The following is a 16,314-nucleotide window of genomic DNA, read 5'->3' as shown; positions in this document are numbered from 1 at the left end:
ACCCTGCTTTTTTCCATCCTTTTAGTTAGAGGTTGGGATTTGCAGCCCGGGGGCTCAAGTTACTTAAAGGGCCAGGCTGGAGGGGGACGGGGAGAGCTTGCCCGTGGGTCAGGCTGTGAACACTGTTAACCCCCCCCCCAAAAAAAAAAAAAATTGGCGTGGGAAAGGATTTAGGAGATGGGTGCTTTGCTGGTGGTGCTCCACACAGCCTGCTAACCCCTTGGCCCACCAACCGTGCGTTTATTTATATTTTATTTTTTTCCCCGTGCATGAGCTTTCTGATCGCTGAGTTTAATTGGTTCCTAAAGACGTTATAGACTCTAAAGTGCAAAAGTCCCTCCGAGGTGGCGACGGAGCGGCTTAGGGTCCTGTGAAGCCTTTTTGCCAAAAAGAATGGGCATGTGGGGCACACCGCACCCTTCTCGTACAGGGATCTGAGAGGCAGTAATGTCATTAGGGAAGCGATCTGTGTATTGCAGCGGGACCAAAACCCAAAGGGTTTGGTGTTAGGGCGTTTTCAAGGGCACGTCTTCCAGCTCTGCATCACCGCTGGGCTTTCGGGCCACTGCTGTGACCTGAAAAGCAAGGCAGATCCAGCTGTGACCTACCTGGGGAAAGTCCAGCTACAGGTTTCCCCATGCATGGTGTCTCCACTTGGTTCTCTGATGGTCTTTATAGACAAATACCCCATATTTAGATTCTTCTCTTTATCAGTGTCTGTCTTGCTGGTCTGCTAGCTTTTCATTCCATAGGTTGCTTTTGAGGGATGACCATTAGGGCTATCCTTGAGTTGGCTGCTCAAGAGGTGCCCACGGGGTGTTGGGTCTCCTGCATCAGCTTCTCCTTCTGGGATGCACGGACCTGGGGGACTTCTGCTCTGCCAGTGTGCACTGAGAGAGCAAAGCACACTGGGGATGGAGGGATGGATGTCCTGCTGAACACAGAAAGCTTTAGCCAGAGTGGGGAAAAATGAAATATTTCAAGAAACAAAGTAGTTGTTGAGGGTCTAAGCCCCAAAAACAAGGTCCCAGAGTGTTTGCTGGTTGCGGTTTAAACACGCTACCTGGAGACGAAAGGCAAACAGAAACAGCTCGTGAAAAAGACCCTGCTGATAAGGAGGCCTCAAACTGGAACTGAACTTTGGCAGGTTTGCTTATTGTGACTTGGCTGCTGAGGCCTTCCAGGACCGCGGTGTGGGGACCCGACAAGCTGCAACCTGCTTTCCTGTAGGCAGCTCTGGACTGACGACTTCTACCTGCTGGGATGCCTGAGAGGCGAAACTACGCGATGGTTGCTCGGCAGAGGTTTCCTAGCCGTCCCAAGGAAGGGAGTTCATCCACTGCCTGTGCTACCCGGGGTGAGCTGCTGAGCTCCCACTCGAAATCTGCACGGGAGGCGTCTTGCTGTCATTCCTTGCTCCCTCCTCTCTTATAATCTCACCCTCATGACAAGACAGCAACGCGCAGGGAAAGTAATCATGTAGCTGGAAAGTCACTGGGGGTGGGATTTATCTCTAGGTTCCTAAATCAGGTCTCTGGACTAAACCGACCATCCCGGATCCTTCTAAAGGCAGCGGAAAGAGAGAGCTGACTTTGGGGGATGCTATGCGCTGCTTATCTTGGGCGCTGCCTTACTGCGACGTTAATCTCCCTCTGATGGTGTTTATTCCACTCCATCAATTATGTGGGAGATTTAATACCGAGCTCAGACTTTGATGTGTGACTGTGAAACGAATCCCACTCTCTGACACGCGGCTTTGCCCATTGCTGTGACGACAGCTCTGCCTGGAGAGAAACCTGCCGCAGGTTCGTTAGCGCGGGAGGCGAGGCTGGGATGCACAGTGGGTCCCAGCGCCTGTTTGCACCTGGGTTCTCTTCCTCCAGACCCGGCTCTTGCTTGTGTCTCTGGGAGAATCGGTGAAAGAGTGAAGCAGAAGTTATCAGAGGGTTTATATTCCTGGTGCTGGCCATGAAAATGAAGGGCAGATGGCTTCGCTCGTTGCTCGGTGTTGCTGTGTTTGTCCACTCCGTAGTGACTGCCTGCCACCGTGGCTGCGGGTCTGGGCATCCCTGCGCGGTTACCCGCACCCCGTGCTTTCACCCATGTGCCGCTCGAGTGACGGGATCAGTGAGCTTTGAATCCATCCCTCACCTGAACTAAAAAAAAAAAGGGGGAAATAAAATCATTTGTGCAAGATTAATTCCACCAGCATCCCCTGACACGTCTCTTCCCACGTGCTGGTCCTTCCTCCTGCGTGGGGGAGCCCTGGAGCGGAGACTCCCCACCCCCCTGGCCCTGAGCCCCACGTACCTGCTGGGCTGGTCCCTGCTCCTGTGCCGGTCCCCGGAGGCCAGAAGCCCCGTGCTCCCCGGGCTCTGCCCTCGCCGCCTGCGGCTCAGGCTGCAGGGTGGTAGCTGCCTGTCTCCAGCCGCCCCGGGACGATGCTCTTTTCGGTAAGAAGGCGGCAAAGCGGAAACAGAAGCGTGCTTCCGCTGTTGCTTTAAAAGCTTTGATAGCAGCGCCACAAGCTGATCCTCTTTTCTAGACCTTCGCTTTTAATTTCCACTCACTTCAAATTGAACTGACTTTTATAAGGCGTCCGATTTGCTAAGTGTTCTTCCCAAACCCTGCTGGGGCTGCGGTGCTCTTGGACAGATGCCTTGGGAAACTTTGCAGCCCTACAGACACATGTACGGTCTTAACAACGGCACTGCTGCAATCCCGGGGGCTCCTCCAGCCCCCCGTGTATCACCCACGGGAAAGGCGATCTCCCGTTTCCATCCAGGCGCAGCCTGCCAGTGCAAAACCTCTTCTGATAAATCAAATTCACGTAGTCTGGTCGAGGCTACCTCTCCATTATTTTTCTTTCTTGTTTAGACACTGTGCTGCTGTCTAATTCTGGGTTGCCTTGGGAATGACCCGGTAGCAAGCTTTACGGACAGAACGGGGATGCCAAGCCACCCCAGCCCTCACGCTCGGGGGGTGGCCGTGAGCGGCCGCTGCCAAAAATTGCTGTCGGGGGGGGGGGGTCCGGCCGCAGCTCCGAAACACGTTGGCAGGAGAGCGGAGCGGGTCGGCGTCACCAAGTCACCGTGCCCCAGGGTCAGAGAGGCATGCGGGGACCTCGCCACCCAGGTGTGACGTCAGGGTGGACTTTGGCGAAGGGTGGTCACCCTGCCCGGAGGCTGAACTCGCCTAGATGAAAGCAGGACGGAGGCAACGGGGACTGTTGCATCAGAGCCCATCGACTGCAAGCCCCAACCCGTGGGTGTTTTCAGGGCATTTTCAAGTGCGGATTCTCGGCAAAAAGGTCTAGTGGAGATAACGAGACCCAAACACTCCTTACCCAGGGCAATGCCAGTACCGGTGGCCAGTCTCTAGGTTTGGAGGCTGCTGTACTGGGGCCTGAACTGGGGAGGTCGCTGCACCATCCCAGCGATTTCCCAGCACAAGCTCTTGGCTTGCTGCGGAGTTTCCAGCTCTGATTCCAGTATCTGATCACCCTGGGGCGGATGGGAGGGTGGAAGGGAAGACTCCCTAAGGGCTCAGTTCCTTTCCCACTTTTTTTGCACATGATCTTTAGTTACCCACCAACTCCAGCCTCTTATTATTCAGGAGTTTTTAGGAAAGACCTGGAAGCAAACAGAAAAAAAAAAACCCAAACCCACTGATAAAACATGCAGATAGCCCAGAGGGGAAGCAGGAGATAATGAAGAGTACATAACGGGCCCCCGGGGTAAATCTTTACGGGGTGACTCAGTGTAAAAGAGCAAAGGACGCAGGCTGCACCTCCAGAGCAGGGGAAGAGTCATTCTCCCCAGGGACACGGCGGCTGCTGCTAACCAGGGCATCCCGCAGCAGGTCCCCTTAGCAGCGAGGATGATTCACCGCGGAGCAAACTGCCGAGGGAATCGGGGGATGCTCCGTCCCTCAGTAACCTCAAAGCCAGAAGGATGGCAGTGCGAGAGCAACCAGGCGAAATTCTTCGTCTCTGATAAAGGCAGCAGCGGCTGCGTTATAATCGCCTATAGTTACATCCCGTTCGGTGCCGTTCATCTTTTCTACCATGGACCAGAAGCCTGTGAAAGCAGGTCTTGCTGTCTGCCTGCCACAGCCACCTCAGCTCCAGCTCTTTTCCAGCCACTCCAGTCTCTTTTCCTTGCCACCAGCTCTTGCTGCGGGAAGGGGAGGACAGCTTGCCCTCCGCCAAGCGTCATGTTGTGCTTTGCTCCTCGTTTTCAGAGGCCTCCCCTTCCAGCTTCTGCTCGAGTCCCTTCACTCCTGCCCCAAATCGGCTTTTCCATACCCTGTGGTCCTCTGTGATCCTCCGTGGTTTTCCCCCGTGGTCCGCTTTCCGAGGTGTCGGAGTCGGGACCGTGTCAGCTCAGCTGCGTGCTGAGGCAGGACTGGGCTCGTGATTCAAGAAGGGGAACCAGTTCTTGGCTTGGCTCAAACCCCTTCATTGTTGTTGCTGGAGGCATTGGCTCTGAGTGGTGAAGGCAGGTTTCCAGCGCCGCAGGGAAGGGGTTCCCAGGGCTCCAGGGACGACAAGTTTGTACATGATAAAGGGACGCATATCGCACGGGGTCAAGGTTTTGGATGGGAAAGCTCAAAACTTGGGTTGAGGAGCAGGATTCCTCCGGCTGGGCCTCTCACCCTGAGCGAGGTGCTCTTTAAAACTCCCCTTGTCCCAAGGAGATTCCCAACAACCGTGAAGTCCTGAAACCACCCCAAAACCCAAGACTTATAAAAGTGATGGAGCAGCCTCCGATTGAATTTAATTCAGTTTTTTTCTCCTTGGCACATCCTCTCTTTCCTCCCTTCTAAATGACCTTCAGCCGCAAAGCCCCCCATCGTGCCACACCAGAGTTGGGGATGGGGGAAGAAGCTCTGTCTGATGCTCTCCCATGGGTGGGTGAAACCAAACCCTCGCCTTACTAGAGAAAGAGCTGGGTAGAGAGCTGGGCTTGCAACAAAATGCAAAAGTTGCCAGGTGGAAAAAGGGACCTGGTAGCCCCTGATTTTGCCTTTACAGCCACACGTTTCAAATGTAAAGTCCATGCTCTCCCACAGGGTGACCACTGATGGGATGTTTGCTTATGCAGCAACTGAGCTGCCATCCTGCAAAGGTCACCAGCAACTCTTTGCAGGCTGGTGCTCGAGTAGCAAGTGGAGAAGCTGAACTGTCCATTTCTTGTCAAAGCTATCGCCCCTCTCCTCCAAGATGGAGGCAACTCCTTCATGGGAAACCATGGAGATAATGGAGAAAGCTTGAAGGAACGCCTCCTGCAGCCTCTTGGAGCTCCTTGGGAGCAGATTATAGTGTTCCAAAAGTGTGCAGCACTTTATTAGAGTGATTAGAGGTAAATGCAGCCAGGCAACAGTTTCTAAATACTCGTTCAGGTGTGCCTGATGGGCCCTTCCTTAGTGCTTTTCTAATTCTCATGCTTATCAACGCGGGCAGACTCTCTTGCTTCTAAAAAGCCAGGCTTTAACACAGAGAGAGCCCTCCCTGCAGTGCCTGCTGTACGGGGAGGAGCAGGAATGGTCCAGGTGCCCTGGGGCTGTATGGAACATACCGGCCAGGAGGACCCATGGGGCCAAGTGAGGGCACTAATGAGCCTTCATGGCCCCAAGGAGCCTCACCTGGGGCCTCCACCCACACCTATGGGCCCAGGAGCATATTTAAGCTCAGCTTCCAACCTAGAGGAGCTTCTCAGCCTGTGCTGTAGCCTTGGTATTGGCTCTGCCTGTCCTGTGTCTGTTGTTCCTGGATAGATGCACGGACTCAAAGCTGGTTTTTTGTCCTTGCTGTGTTGGGGCATGCTGATGGAGCCTTTTACGAGGACCCAGCCTCAGATGGGTCCCTGTATTGCCTATGGATCCTCCAAGGAGGTGTTAGCAATCCTGTAGGTGTCTACCTCTTCCTCCTGCTTCTCCTTGCACAGGTCTCTGAGGTAGGTGGGATGTATCCTGTGACTCTCTGCTGTGCAGTAATTTATTTTGTTGGGCCAGGTATATTGAGCACCTGAGGTCTGACCCTGCCACTAGAGCCCATCCTATGAATACAGTGAGGTGACAGGAGCAGTACTATGTAATATTCTTTTTTTTCTACAAGACAAACGTAGGAGATGATGTATATTCCTGCAAAGCAGTTCATTGCCCGCCCTGTGAGCAAGGGCGGGAAAGTATCTGACTGGTGCTGGTGTTATCTGTTTAAAAAGCAAATATTATTCAAAACCAAGGGAAAAAACCCTCAAATGTACTCGGGTAGCAACAGTAAATATTGGGTTTTGAAAGGTTTGGGGATATTTTATTTGTAAATCTGGTTGGGTTTGGTGGGTTTGGGTTTTTTTTTGGTTGGTGTTTTACAGCTCTGGTCTTGGACCAGCCCTTTTTAAGATAGGTCATGTAAGTTGGGTCTGGCAGCCAGAAGTGCTCTCTTCCCAGCCTGGATTTTTAGGCAATTGTTTCCCAGGGGAAAAAAAAACCAAACCAACAACCCAAACCTTAGCATGTGCTACGTGGGTGGAGAAAAGCAGTCAACCAGTGATGAATCTGCTATGAGGCATATAAAAAGAGTGACTGTCCACCAACCCCGTGGAGAGTCTTGCAGCCCCCCAAGTTGCACGGCGCTGTCTTTGTGTTTTATCGTGTGGAGGTTGCTAGGCTGCGTTTCTCAGGGCAGCAGCAGCAAAGCCTGCCTCCTCTTTGTCTGCCTTGTTTCTCCCTCCCGCCGCCTGAAACGGGCTGTGAAATAACCCCTGGGCTTGGCTCCTTAGGAGTTGTTGGTTGCTCACCATAGCTACGTCTCAGGGGAACTCAATGGATGGGGCTGGGGGAGAGCCCGGGCACAGCAAAGTGGTAGGAGTTGGGTTTACGTCTCAATCTGAGGTCTCCTGAGGCCTGAAAAGACTGCGCTGTGTTAACATGCAACGATATTTTGTGCGATTGTGGGGAAAACAGGACTGGGATTGACCCTGAGAGGTCACCTGGCCCGTCTCCCTGTGGCTGGCTTTACCATGATGAACGAAGGTCCGACCTCTGTGTGAAGAGCCTCTGCTGATGGAGGCTTCTCAGTTTCTATAGCAAATATATCCCAGCGCTTTGCTGCCGTACAGATGTCTCATCTTGCTGCAATCTTACTGCTTCTAACCCTGGCCCCAGCTGACACAGAAAGTTGTTTCTTTTCTTCTTTATGAGAGGAATTTGAAGACACCTTGGCTCCAACCCTATTTCCTTCCTCTCTCTCCTCGCAGGTCCTGTTCTCCAGAGCCCTCTCTTTTCCTATAAACCCTTGGTAACCAGCTGAGCTAGAGGGTCTGGTTCCCTGGTTAAGGCTCTGGTGTCGCTTGTTTTTCTGCCTCCTGGGAGCTGCGGATGAAGGTTCCTCTGGCTTTGAGGAACCCATCCTGCTCCCTTTGCTCAAGCGACCGACCTTGCAGTCAGTTTGACCTCCCTCTGCTGCTCCTGTTTTGGACTTTGGCACTGGTGAGGGCTTCAGCACTTGCTGAAATGAAAAATATGCAGGAAACTTTCCCTTTTTTTTTTTAAGGTTATAACGCTTTCTACAAGTCCTTGAGATGTGACCACGTTTGTTAAAAACCAACAGTGCAAATGCACGTACGTTGCCCCCTCCTGTCCCCCGCCGTGCTCCATCTTTTTTCTGCATGGTTCATTAGTTTCTAATCTCAACAATTGCTAGGGAAACCTTTCTAATCTTGTCAATTGGCAATGCAACCACTTTTTAATTTAGTTTTAAAATAGGTTTTTAAGTCGGGCCGTGCCTATGCTATTGATTTGAATCCTTGATTTAGTAAGTTGCTGCTTCACAAGATCTTTGCTATGCTGCTTTAATGCCTTTCTTCAAGGGTCAAAAAATAACATTTACAGGGAGGGAAGAAGCATTGCCCAGCGGTTGTTTATAAATGTAGTGTATTAAGCTAGGTTTCTTTAAAAGCCATTTTGTGTAACTTGCCTTCAGTGAAACGAAGGCACTTGAATTCCTTTGGAAAATGGTCCATTTAGGATAGATCCGCTCCGTAAAGTGTAGACAGAAGCTGTTCACCTGACGCTGTTGGCCAACGTGCCCTTTGATCAATATAGGGCCGGTTCCCTCAAGCAATGTGTCTGGTTTGAGCTAAACCCAGCAATGTAGAGGAGAAGACGACACAAGTTGAGCTTAGTACACGTGAAATCCCACTGATGTGCCTGAAGCGTGGTCCTCCCCAGGAGCTTTTCTTGTAGATAAATTTGAAAAAAGCGAATAGCTGATGGCTCAGTATTTTGGGATCTAGCTGCATAACTGCAGGGGGGATGAGGTCCCTTAGTGCAGGGCGGGTGGCGGAGTGTCACCAGCCTGCAGCCAGATCGCTTCTGGTTCTGGTTAAATACAATGTAAACGAAAGGATTGTTAGACATGCTCCAAGCGGAAAGAATTTAAGAGAACAGAAATAGATTGGAGCATCACTGGCATAGTAATTGATATTTTACTCTTCCTCTTTTTTTAAAAAAAAAAAATTATACACACAACATGAACTTTTTAACACGGCGTTCTGGGAGAAACACTATAGAAAAACCTCACAATCCTGCTGCTGCTTCCTCTGTTCAGTTTTATTGGCTAGTTTTCTTCATTCACGTGCTTTATTCTTGTAATCAGATGGGTTCCTGAACTGAGGTCCCTTGATGCGATCCAGCTTTCAGAAAGTCAAAAGCCTTGCTCTGGCTGAGAGAAATTGTTTGGGTGTTTTTGATGACACAGCGATGTGATTTAGAAAAACCTTTAGAACAGTTTGCACCTTTCCGGCTCCGGTGGTCGCTTCTCACTTGATGCCAGGGGAGCAGATTGCTCTTGAGTGAGAGCTGCCAGGAGCTCCTCGGCTCGATGGATGCCTTTCTGCAAATGCTGGGAGTCATCTCGTAGCATCTAGTCTCCAAAACCTACCGAGGAGATGCTGGCATCGGGACACGAAAAGCTTCGTGTCAGCACACCTTCAAGTCCTACTTGGCCATTAATATTTCAACGCATGCGGTATCATCAGCGATGTCTTTGTTTACATGCTGGGATGTAACTACTAGATTACTTTGAGCATCCTGATGTTGAAAGCAAGCTATTCTATTTACCAGTGTAATCGAAGCTGGCCGGATGCAAGAGTAGGCTCCGTGAACGTACGCCAAAGTGGCCAGAGAAGGCAATGCCGGGGTCACCTTTCAGCTGCTCCTAATCCCCGCTGCCACCGAAAGCATCACCTTGTTGCACAGCGAGGAGAGAGAACAAAGCCACGGGTGGTCCCGAGGAGTCTCACTCTTTAACTGGTGTTTAAACCGATATTCCTCAGACACGAGGAAATCGCGGAGGCTTTCCGAGCTCTGACACGTATATCTTGTTACCCGTCAAACTGCTGCTGCGCTCCGCTGTTGGATGCGGCTCCAAGAAAGCCAGAACTCGCCTTGAATTAAAATGATGCTTGACAGCTGAAGAATCTTTTGTTTCTCTCTGTTGGCAGAGATATGCGAGTGGTGAGGTGTTAGGCCAAAGCTTGCTGCATTTTATTTACATTCTGACAATTAAATGAGGGGTTGATAAGATTGACAAGGAAGATATGACTTAGGAGCTCGTTAGACAGCAACCTCTATACTCTGCAGGTGATTTAAAGAACAGTAGGGTATAAAGACTCTTGTTCCAGTGCGAGATTAGAGTAATCAATAACAACATGCTCGCTGACATAAAAGTCACTTCTTAAAAGCAATTTATCATTCATTGAAATGCAGGAGCTATGGTGTTTGACAAAGCCCCAGCAGAACGATGCAGAATATTCCTGACTGATTTCTCTTTCTCTCGTCGTGCCAGCAAAGAGCAATCAATCATATTTAAGGAAGCGGGGGTTTTTAAGCTCTGTGATTCCCCTGTAGTTTGGGGCACGGGGGGGGGGGGGGAACAGTATCCCGGAGCATTAATTATTTAATCTGCATTGCCTTTTTCCTCTACGTGTGAGGTCTTGTGCTGGGGAGCGGGACCAATATAATTTCTGGGCTGTATATTGGGACTTGGAGCTTGAGCGTTTGACTCTTATTTTTAAAGAGGTTAAAGCTGGAGATTCAGCTCCCTCTATGGTCAAAAGAGGGAGAGACACTTCCCTTCAGGGGGTCTCTCAGTCCAGATAATGCTCTTCCAGAGTTGGGTATTCACTGTTTAGTAGCTGAAGGCTTTGCCTCCTCCTAAAATTGCGGTGTAAATCCCACTCGAGGTGGTAAATCTCTGGAGAGTACGAGCTGTGAATTGGATCATACACCTACTATGGTGTGAGGAGAGGTGCAAAAGCATTTGCAAACCAATAAAGAGTAGTCGGGACTGGTATAGAAACACTGGTCTGCACTAAAGGACAATAGACCTTGAAATGCCTTTGTATTGCTCTGGAAATCTGGCGAGAAAGGGAGATGTTTCCCCGCGTTAGGCACTCTTGCCTGGGGGCTGCTGGGGTGAGATGGAGCTACTGCAGTGGAACTACAAGTACGTGGGGTTTTTTCAGCCAGGAGCCTGCGTGGATTTGCTGCAGTTATGAGGCTGTGGCTTATCAGAGCAGAGGAACCCCTTAAAGGATTGCAGAGAGATGCAGAGATGGGATTTTAGCTTTGCATCCTCGGCTGCGGAGCACATGTGGGTTTGGAGTCCCCAGATGCCTCTGGCAGGGCTGTAAGGCATGATGTGGGCAGCAGTTCCTCCTCTGCTGCTTTGGGGGCTTAAATTACAAAGATCTTTTTTAGTAGCTTGGTCATCTTTGGGGTAGGGAGAGCAAGGGACACCTCTGAAGGCAACGCAGCCCATTCATGGTCGGGAAGATCCTACTGCTGAATCTTCTCCATCAGCTGCAGATGCTGCTGCTCAGGCACTGGAGTGAAGTGGGATGAATCCAGGCTGCGGATTCTGTGCCGCACAGATAGCGGGGAGCAATTCTACAGTCTTCTGGTGCTAATTCCCACCACGGGGCTGTTGGGAGCAGTTTGCTGTCATTAGACTTTGGAAGGGGACCGTAAGTGCTATGACATGTCTACGGACCAAACACCGCGGTTGCAGCTGTGGCTGTGTTACAGGAACAGGTCCCCCGTGATGCTTGGAGGTAAGAAACTGGTACGCACATGATGATAGAACAGAGTTTTCCAGGATGGGGCTTACCGTTATAAACAGGGGGCTGTTAGCTGGCTTCCAGGCACCCACCTTGCAATCAGCTTTTGGGGGGGGGCTCACCATGCTGAGGCTCAAGTTGCTGTGCCATATGGGATAGTCAATGTTTTATTTCCCTCTCACCGAATGTGTTTGGTGTCAGCGTGCGAGAGCGAAGAAACAAATATGGAAATTCTTTGGAGCGTAGGTGACGTTTGAGAGAATTTTGGCCCCGTTTGGTAAAAAGCATGGCTTTTCATTTCTGCTTTGCAAAATGCTGGGGCTTCTGTGTCGAAGGGAGAGGTTATTGCTTTCTTCTCCCCTGCCTCCAAAGTGAAGCTAGAAACTCTTTCGCTGACAAGAAGCTCTGAAGAAATCAGTGGGAAGCCAATTGCAACACTGCAAGAGCGAGTTGAAATCGCAAATGTTACTACAGCCGCGCTGAAGCCAGGACCACGAGGTGCTTGTTGCAGTAATCCAAATCCGGTTGGAGAGGTGCCTCTGGCAGGGAGCGCTGCCTCTGCCTAGTCCTTGGCAAGCAGGATTTTCTCTGAATTCAGACAGCTGGGAAGATGGTAGAGGCTGCCTCAGTCGTTGTCTAATTATCTGGTAACGGCTTGCATGGCTCTCTAGCTTGAACTGAACTTATTCTACGAACGGAGCGGTAAGAAGTTTGTATCCAAGTATTTTACTGGGTTAATTCAGTCCAATGATAAAACTATTGCTATTCCGCTGGCAATTGTCATCTTGATTTGTCTGGTTTATTTTTAAGGTTTATTTTGTAACTCCCAAGAACATCACCTGATGTCATATTTAAAAAAAAAAAAAAAAGAAACAACAAAAAAACCCAAACAAGAGCTTTCTGGGGTGATGCTAGTATGTTGCTTGGATTGCTGACCAAAGCCAGCATGCAGCAGGATGTGGTAATTCATGGAATCGCTCCAAACTGGGCCGGATCCTGCTGCGCGGGGAGGTGAAACACTGTCGAAGCGCTTCTGCAAGCGCCAACTGTTAAAAGCAGCTGAAAGTGCAGGATCTTACCCAAACCTTGTGAGGCGCTCCTTTGCGTGCGGCTCGTGCCACGCAATTAAACCAGGATGCGTTATAGTGGTTCCCTAAGGTGTTTAGGGCCGTGGAGCTGGAGAGGGTCCCACAGATTACCTAACCCAGACCTCTGAACTCTTGCAGCTGTGGAAGAAAGTGCAGGGACAAAACCTGAGCTCTGCCAGCTCCTGGGTGCCCGTAACGTGCTCCACCCCGAGGACCAGCAGCAGCAAGACACAAAGAGGGGATTTGTTTGGTGAAGTTCCCAGGTGACTTCTTGGTTCTGCGGATGTTTCATACCCCGTTGCTGCCTCGCAAGGGTGACAGTAATAAAGTCGATAAGTAAACAACCAGCTCCCCCTGCTTTGGGTGAGGTGTCTTCTGGCTTCTTGCACCCAGAGCATCCTCAATGGAGAGGGCAGCAATGCGGTACCAAACCTGCCTCCTAGCAGCAAATGACCTTTAATTTTTTTGGTACCTCTCAGTGTGTGGCTAGAGGCTTTCTTGGGGCACTGAGGACTGGGATTACTCGAGGATAAAATCATATGCACACAAATGCACTAGGGAGCCAGTGCTTACACTGATGCTGTCCGGTCCATCTTGTGCCATTGGTCTTTATTAAATCCAGTTCTTCAGAAAGAAGAAACATGTGGCTTGAGCAGGTTAATTGTCAGACCTATGGAGATCAGAGGGCTGAGAAAGCAGACATGGAACCAGGACAGGAACAGAGTCCAGAGTGACAGTGGTAACCGGCGGGATGGGCTGGGCAGGACCGGGGGGTGTCACCTCCCAGGTGACCCTTAGCACCTGCAGAGGAGGTGTTTACCTGGGGCAGGATGGGGCTCGGTGTCCTTCGAGCAGGACCGGTCCCTGGAAAGGAAAGCCTAAAGTGTTCTTGCCATAAACGTGCCCGAAATGTCTGGTCGGGGAGTGCCGGGGTCAGCGCTTGCCAGAAAACGGGGATGTTGCAATCTGCTACTCAGCAGTTTGGGTTATTCAAGGAGTCGAACGCTTCCTGCTTTCAGCTCGTGGTAGAAGGTGTCTAACGCTAACCGCTCTGTACTTGATAGGCTTTGCTTGCCTTTTTTTTGGGGGGAAAGGCCACAAAAATATCTTTTGGGGAGGTACATGTAGGGCTGTAAAACTGGACAGGAAAGGGGGAAAAAAATAATCCCCTGTACCTGTTTTTCTTTGAGAACTGCTGCTCTCTAATTGATTTGCTATTTCCCAATCTCGTGCTGTAGTCATTAAGCTAAGTAATTTCCTAAGTTTCTAGGGGGAAAATGTATTACACGGTGTTCTTTAACTGCTGTAGAGTTTATATAAACCCAGAGCTTTGTGTTTCTTGCTTAATACATAGACAAAATGCATAACATAAATATTCATTTCCAAGTGCTCGGTTTCAGTGCTTTGAGTAGCTTCTGTCCCGAACAACTTGGAAACAAGGAAAGAAATGGGATTCCTTTTAATTCCATCGATTCCAGTGAAATCGTCTATGAGATGAGAACTTATGCTGCCTGCCAGGTAGGAATAGTGTACAGTCGTTTCAGGGACTGAGCCCGTATGTGCACAATATAAAGTTGCATCAAGGAAGATTACAGGAAAGAACTTTGCTCGTATAGCAAATAGCTACCGTTCTTGATCCGGTTAGCTATAAATCAAACAAATCAACTGGAAAATTCTAGGTTAACCAGGCATAATGGCTTTTTACGTAAACCTATGTCAGGCTTTCATTGTGAGGGCACTTTGAACACGTTTATTTTTATCTTTTTAAAAGTCTGTTCCCCCGATTAGTGTGAGGTTTTCTTCTAGTCCTCATCCCTCAAAGGTATATTCATGTGTTTAATTTTATGCACCATAAATTCTGATTAAATTTGAGGCTTAGGGCTTCTGCCCGAGACCAGACCTGCCTCTGCAGGTCTTCAGGGTAAGCTGGGGGAAGAAAACTCCTGTGGACGAAGGTCTAAATAGCCACATTTTCATGGAGCAGTCAGGCTGGATGTACCGTACCCGCGTGCGTATTGACATCGCGCGCAACGCGGCAAACGGAGGGCCCTGACGCAGTTTTCCCCGAGGCAATCTGGGGTTGTAAACAGCCTAAATCCGGGCTGTCCTTACAACAGCATCACCCTCGGTCTTTGCAAAAATCAGGATGATGTTCGTCTTGTAAAAGCTGATCAGCGGGTGGGTGAATTGGGATCCTGCGTGGCGGGTTGCGCCCCAGCAGCCGCTGATCTCTGTGGGCTTGCACGTGCCGTGGCCATCTGCCTGATGCGAGCCATGGTGGAAGGGAGACGGGGAGCAAAACGTTCCTCTTTACACCATCAAATCTCTCCTGTCCTCTGCTCCCCCGAGACATGTACAGCACCACGCTAACTAAACAGACTAAATGACGGGAGAAGTGTGATTTGGGCTGTGTTAACTTCATGGATGTTTGGGTGGAAATAGGGGTCTTGATCTTCCCAAACCACCTGTGGGGAACACTAGATTTCCCTAGTTTTGCTGCTTCTACTGTCTGTTCCTAAATAGTGGTCAGATTCTCTTCCTAAAATGATGGAATTGACTATATCACCAGGTTTTTGAGATTACCTGCTTAGCTGATGAATTGCTTACAGACCGCATCTGCTCTGTAGTAGTTACGGATGCTTTTGGGGATGTTCGATGTGGTATTGCCCCTGCCCTTTGATTAGGGTGGGGGAAGCCAGAAGGGATGGTATCTCCTCCTTGGGCCTCTCACATCCTCCAAACAAGCACGTGAAAGGAGTCGGTGGACTACTTCTATCCCAACTCAAGCCTCAGCTAAGTCGATGTTAGCAGGCAACGTGTGTGACTTGAGTTGACTCTGCTTTTATACTTCAGAGGCATGTCACCTTGAAATCAAACAAAGCAGCAGCTCCACGCTCCTGCTGCACGGCTCCGAACTTCCGATCCTCGTGTGAACTTGCTCGGGACCCTTTTCCATCCCGGGGCTGCGCGGGTTCCTCGGTTGCATGCTCTGGATTCCTGGCTGTGCGGCACAGAGGTGGAGGAACCCTCGGAGGTCCAGATCTGCTGACTTGACAGCTACTCGGCGCTCTCAGCGCGGCTGGCAGCTGCTACCAGCTTCCCAGCACTGCAAAATGCGGTTTTTAATCAATCGGGAGGGAATGCATGGAAAGGAAATGAGTCTGGGGCGAGACAAAACGTGTACGTCGGGATCTATTCTAGGAAGCCAATGTGTTTCTCATTTCCATCTCCTACGAGCCATGGCTGGCTGGAGCAGAGACCGTAATTCCTGCCCGTTGCCGAAGTGTGGGGAGCAATGTTTCTTATTGCACCTCCCTTATGTCTGATAATCACGGCTGGGGGTTTGCTAATGGCTTACCTATTGATTTGTTTCTTAATGTGGTGTTGGCGATATGCTTAGGTAGGCAATATTAAACTGCTTGTAAATGGCAAATATGAATGATCGTAAGTTCTATAGAATCAGTGACAGCAATTCAGGCTCTAAAAGAAGCCCTCTGATTGGATCTAGATCAAAAGCCTTGAATCAACATTAAACCCTGTTATTTCTCCCTGTCTTTTAAAGGTTAGCCCATGCCTTCTCTTCAGGCCTGCCAGATCTAAGCAAAACGGGGTCGAATAGGTAGAGCTGTTACCACTTCAAACTCCATCTAAAATGCAACATCCCTTTAAAATCCTCACCAAAAAATATTTAAATCTCTGCTTTCCTCTCTGCCTCGTGTGTGTGTCTCACCAATGCGTGTTGAAGCCAGGATGCTGCAGCCACCTGAACCAAGAGGCGCTGGCTCGGTGGCTGCTCCATCACAGCTTCTTTTTGTTCCCCTTGGCCAATGGTGGCTGCTTGCTTGCAGGAGTGAGCAGGCAGAGCTGGGGCCGAGAAGAAAGAGGGGTTTGTTCCATTCAGAAAGTTGTTATAATCCCCTCTTTTCATGACTTTGTGGAAAGAGGGAAAAGCATTCCTTTTTTTTTTTTCATACTCGACTGCTTTCAGACTTGACTTTTTGCATCAGCCCTTCAACTGATTAGTCCTGCCGGACTGGTCTCGACGACATTTTTCCCTTATAAATACGTAACCTGTAATACCCCCTGTCCCTGCACAGTGTAAC

The 16,314-nt window shown here is 50.0% G+C and overlaps 1 protein-coding gene across 1 annotated transcript in view; it reads left to right on the top strand.

Moving 5' to 3' along the window:
- Positions 1 to 13,608: 13,608 nt before the first annotated feature.
- Positions 13,609 to 16,314, top strand: part of SGPL1 (sphingosine-1-phosphate lyase 1) — a 37,162-nt gene continuing 34,456 nt past the window's right edge. The window contains exon 1 of the mRNA XM_054830995.1: positions 13,609 to 13,729. Coding sequence (XP_054686970.1) covers positions 13,706 to 13,729 — 24 coding nt within the window. The 5' untranslated portion in view covers positions 13,609 to 13,705. The remainder of the gene's footprint in view (positions 13,730 to 16,314) is intronic.

This window comes from Grus americana, chromosome 7, assembly GCF_028858705.1.
Source record: "Grus americana isolate bGruAme1 chromosome 7, bGruAme1.mat, whole genome shotgun sequence".
Lineage (NCBI taxonomy): Eukaryota > Metazoa > Chordata > Aves > Gruiformes > Gruidae > Grus > Grus americana.
Note: the sequence above shows the minus strand (reverse complement) of the source record. Positions and strands in the feature narration are given on the sequence as shown.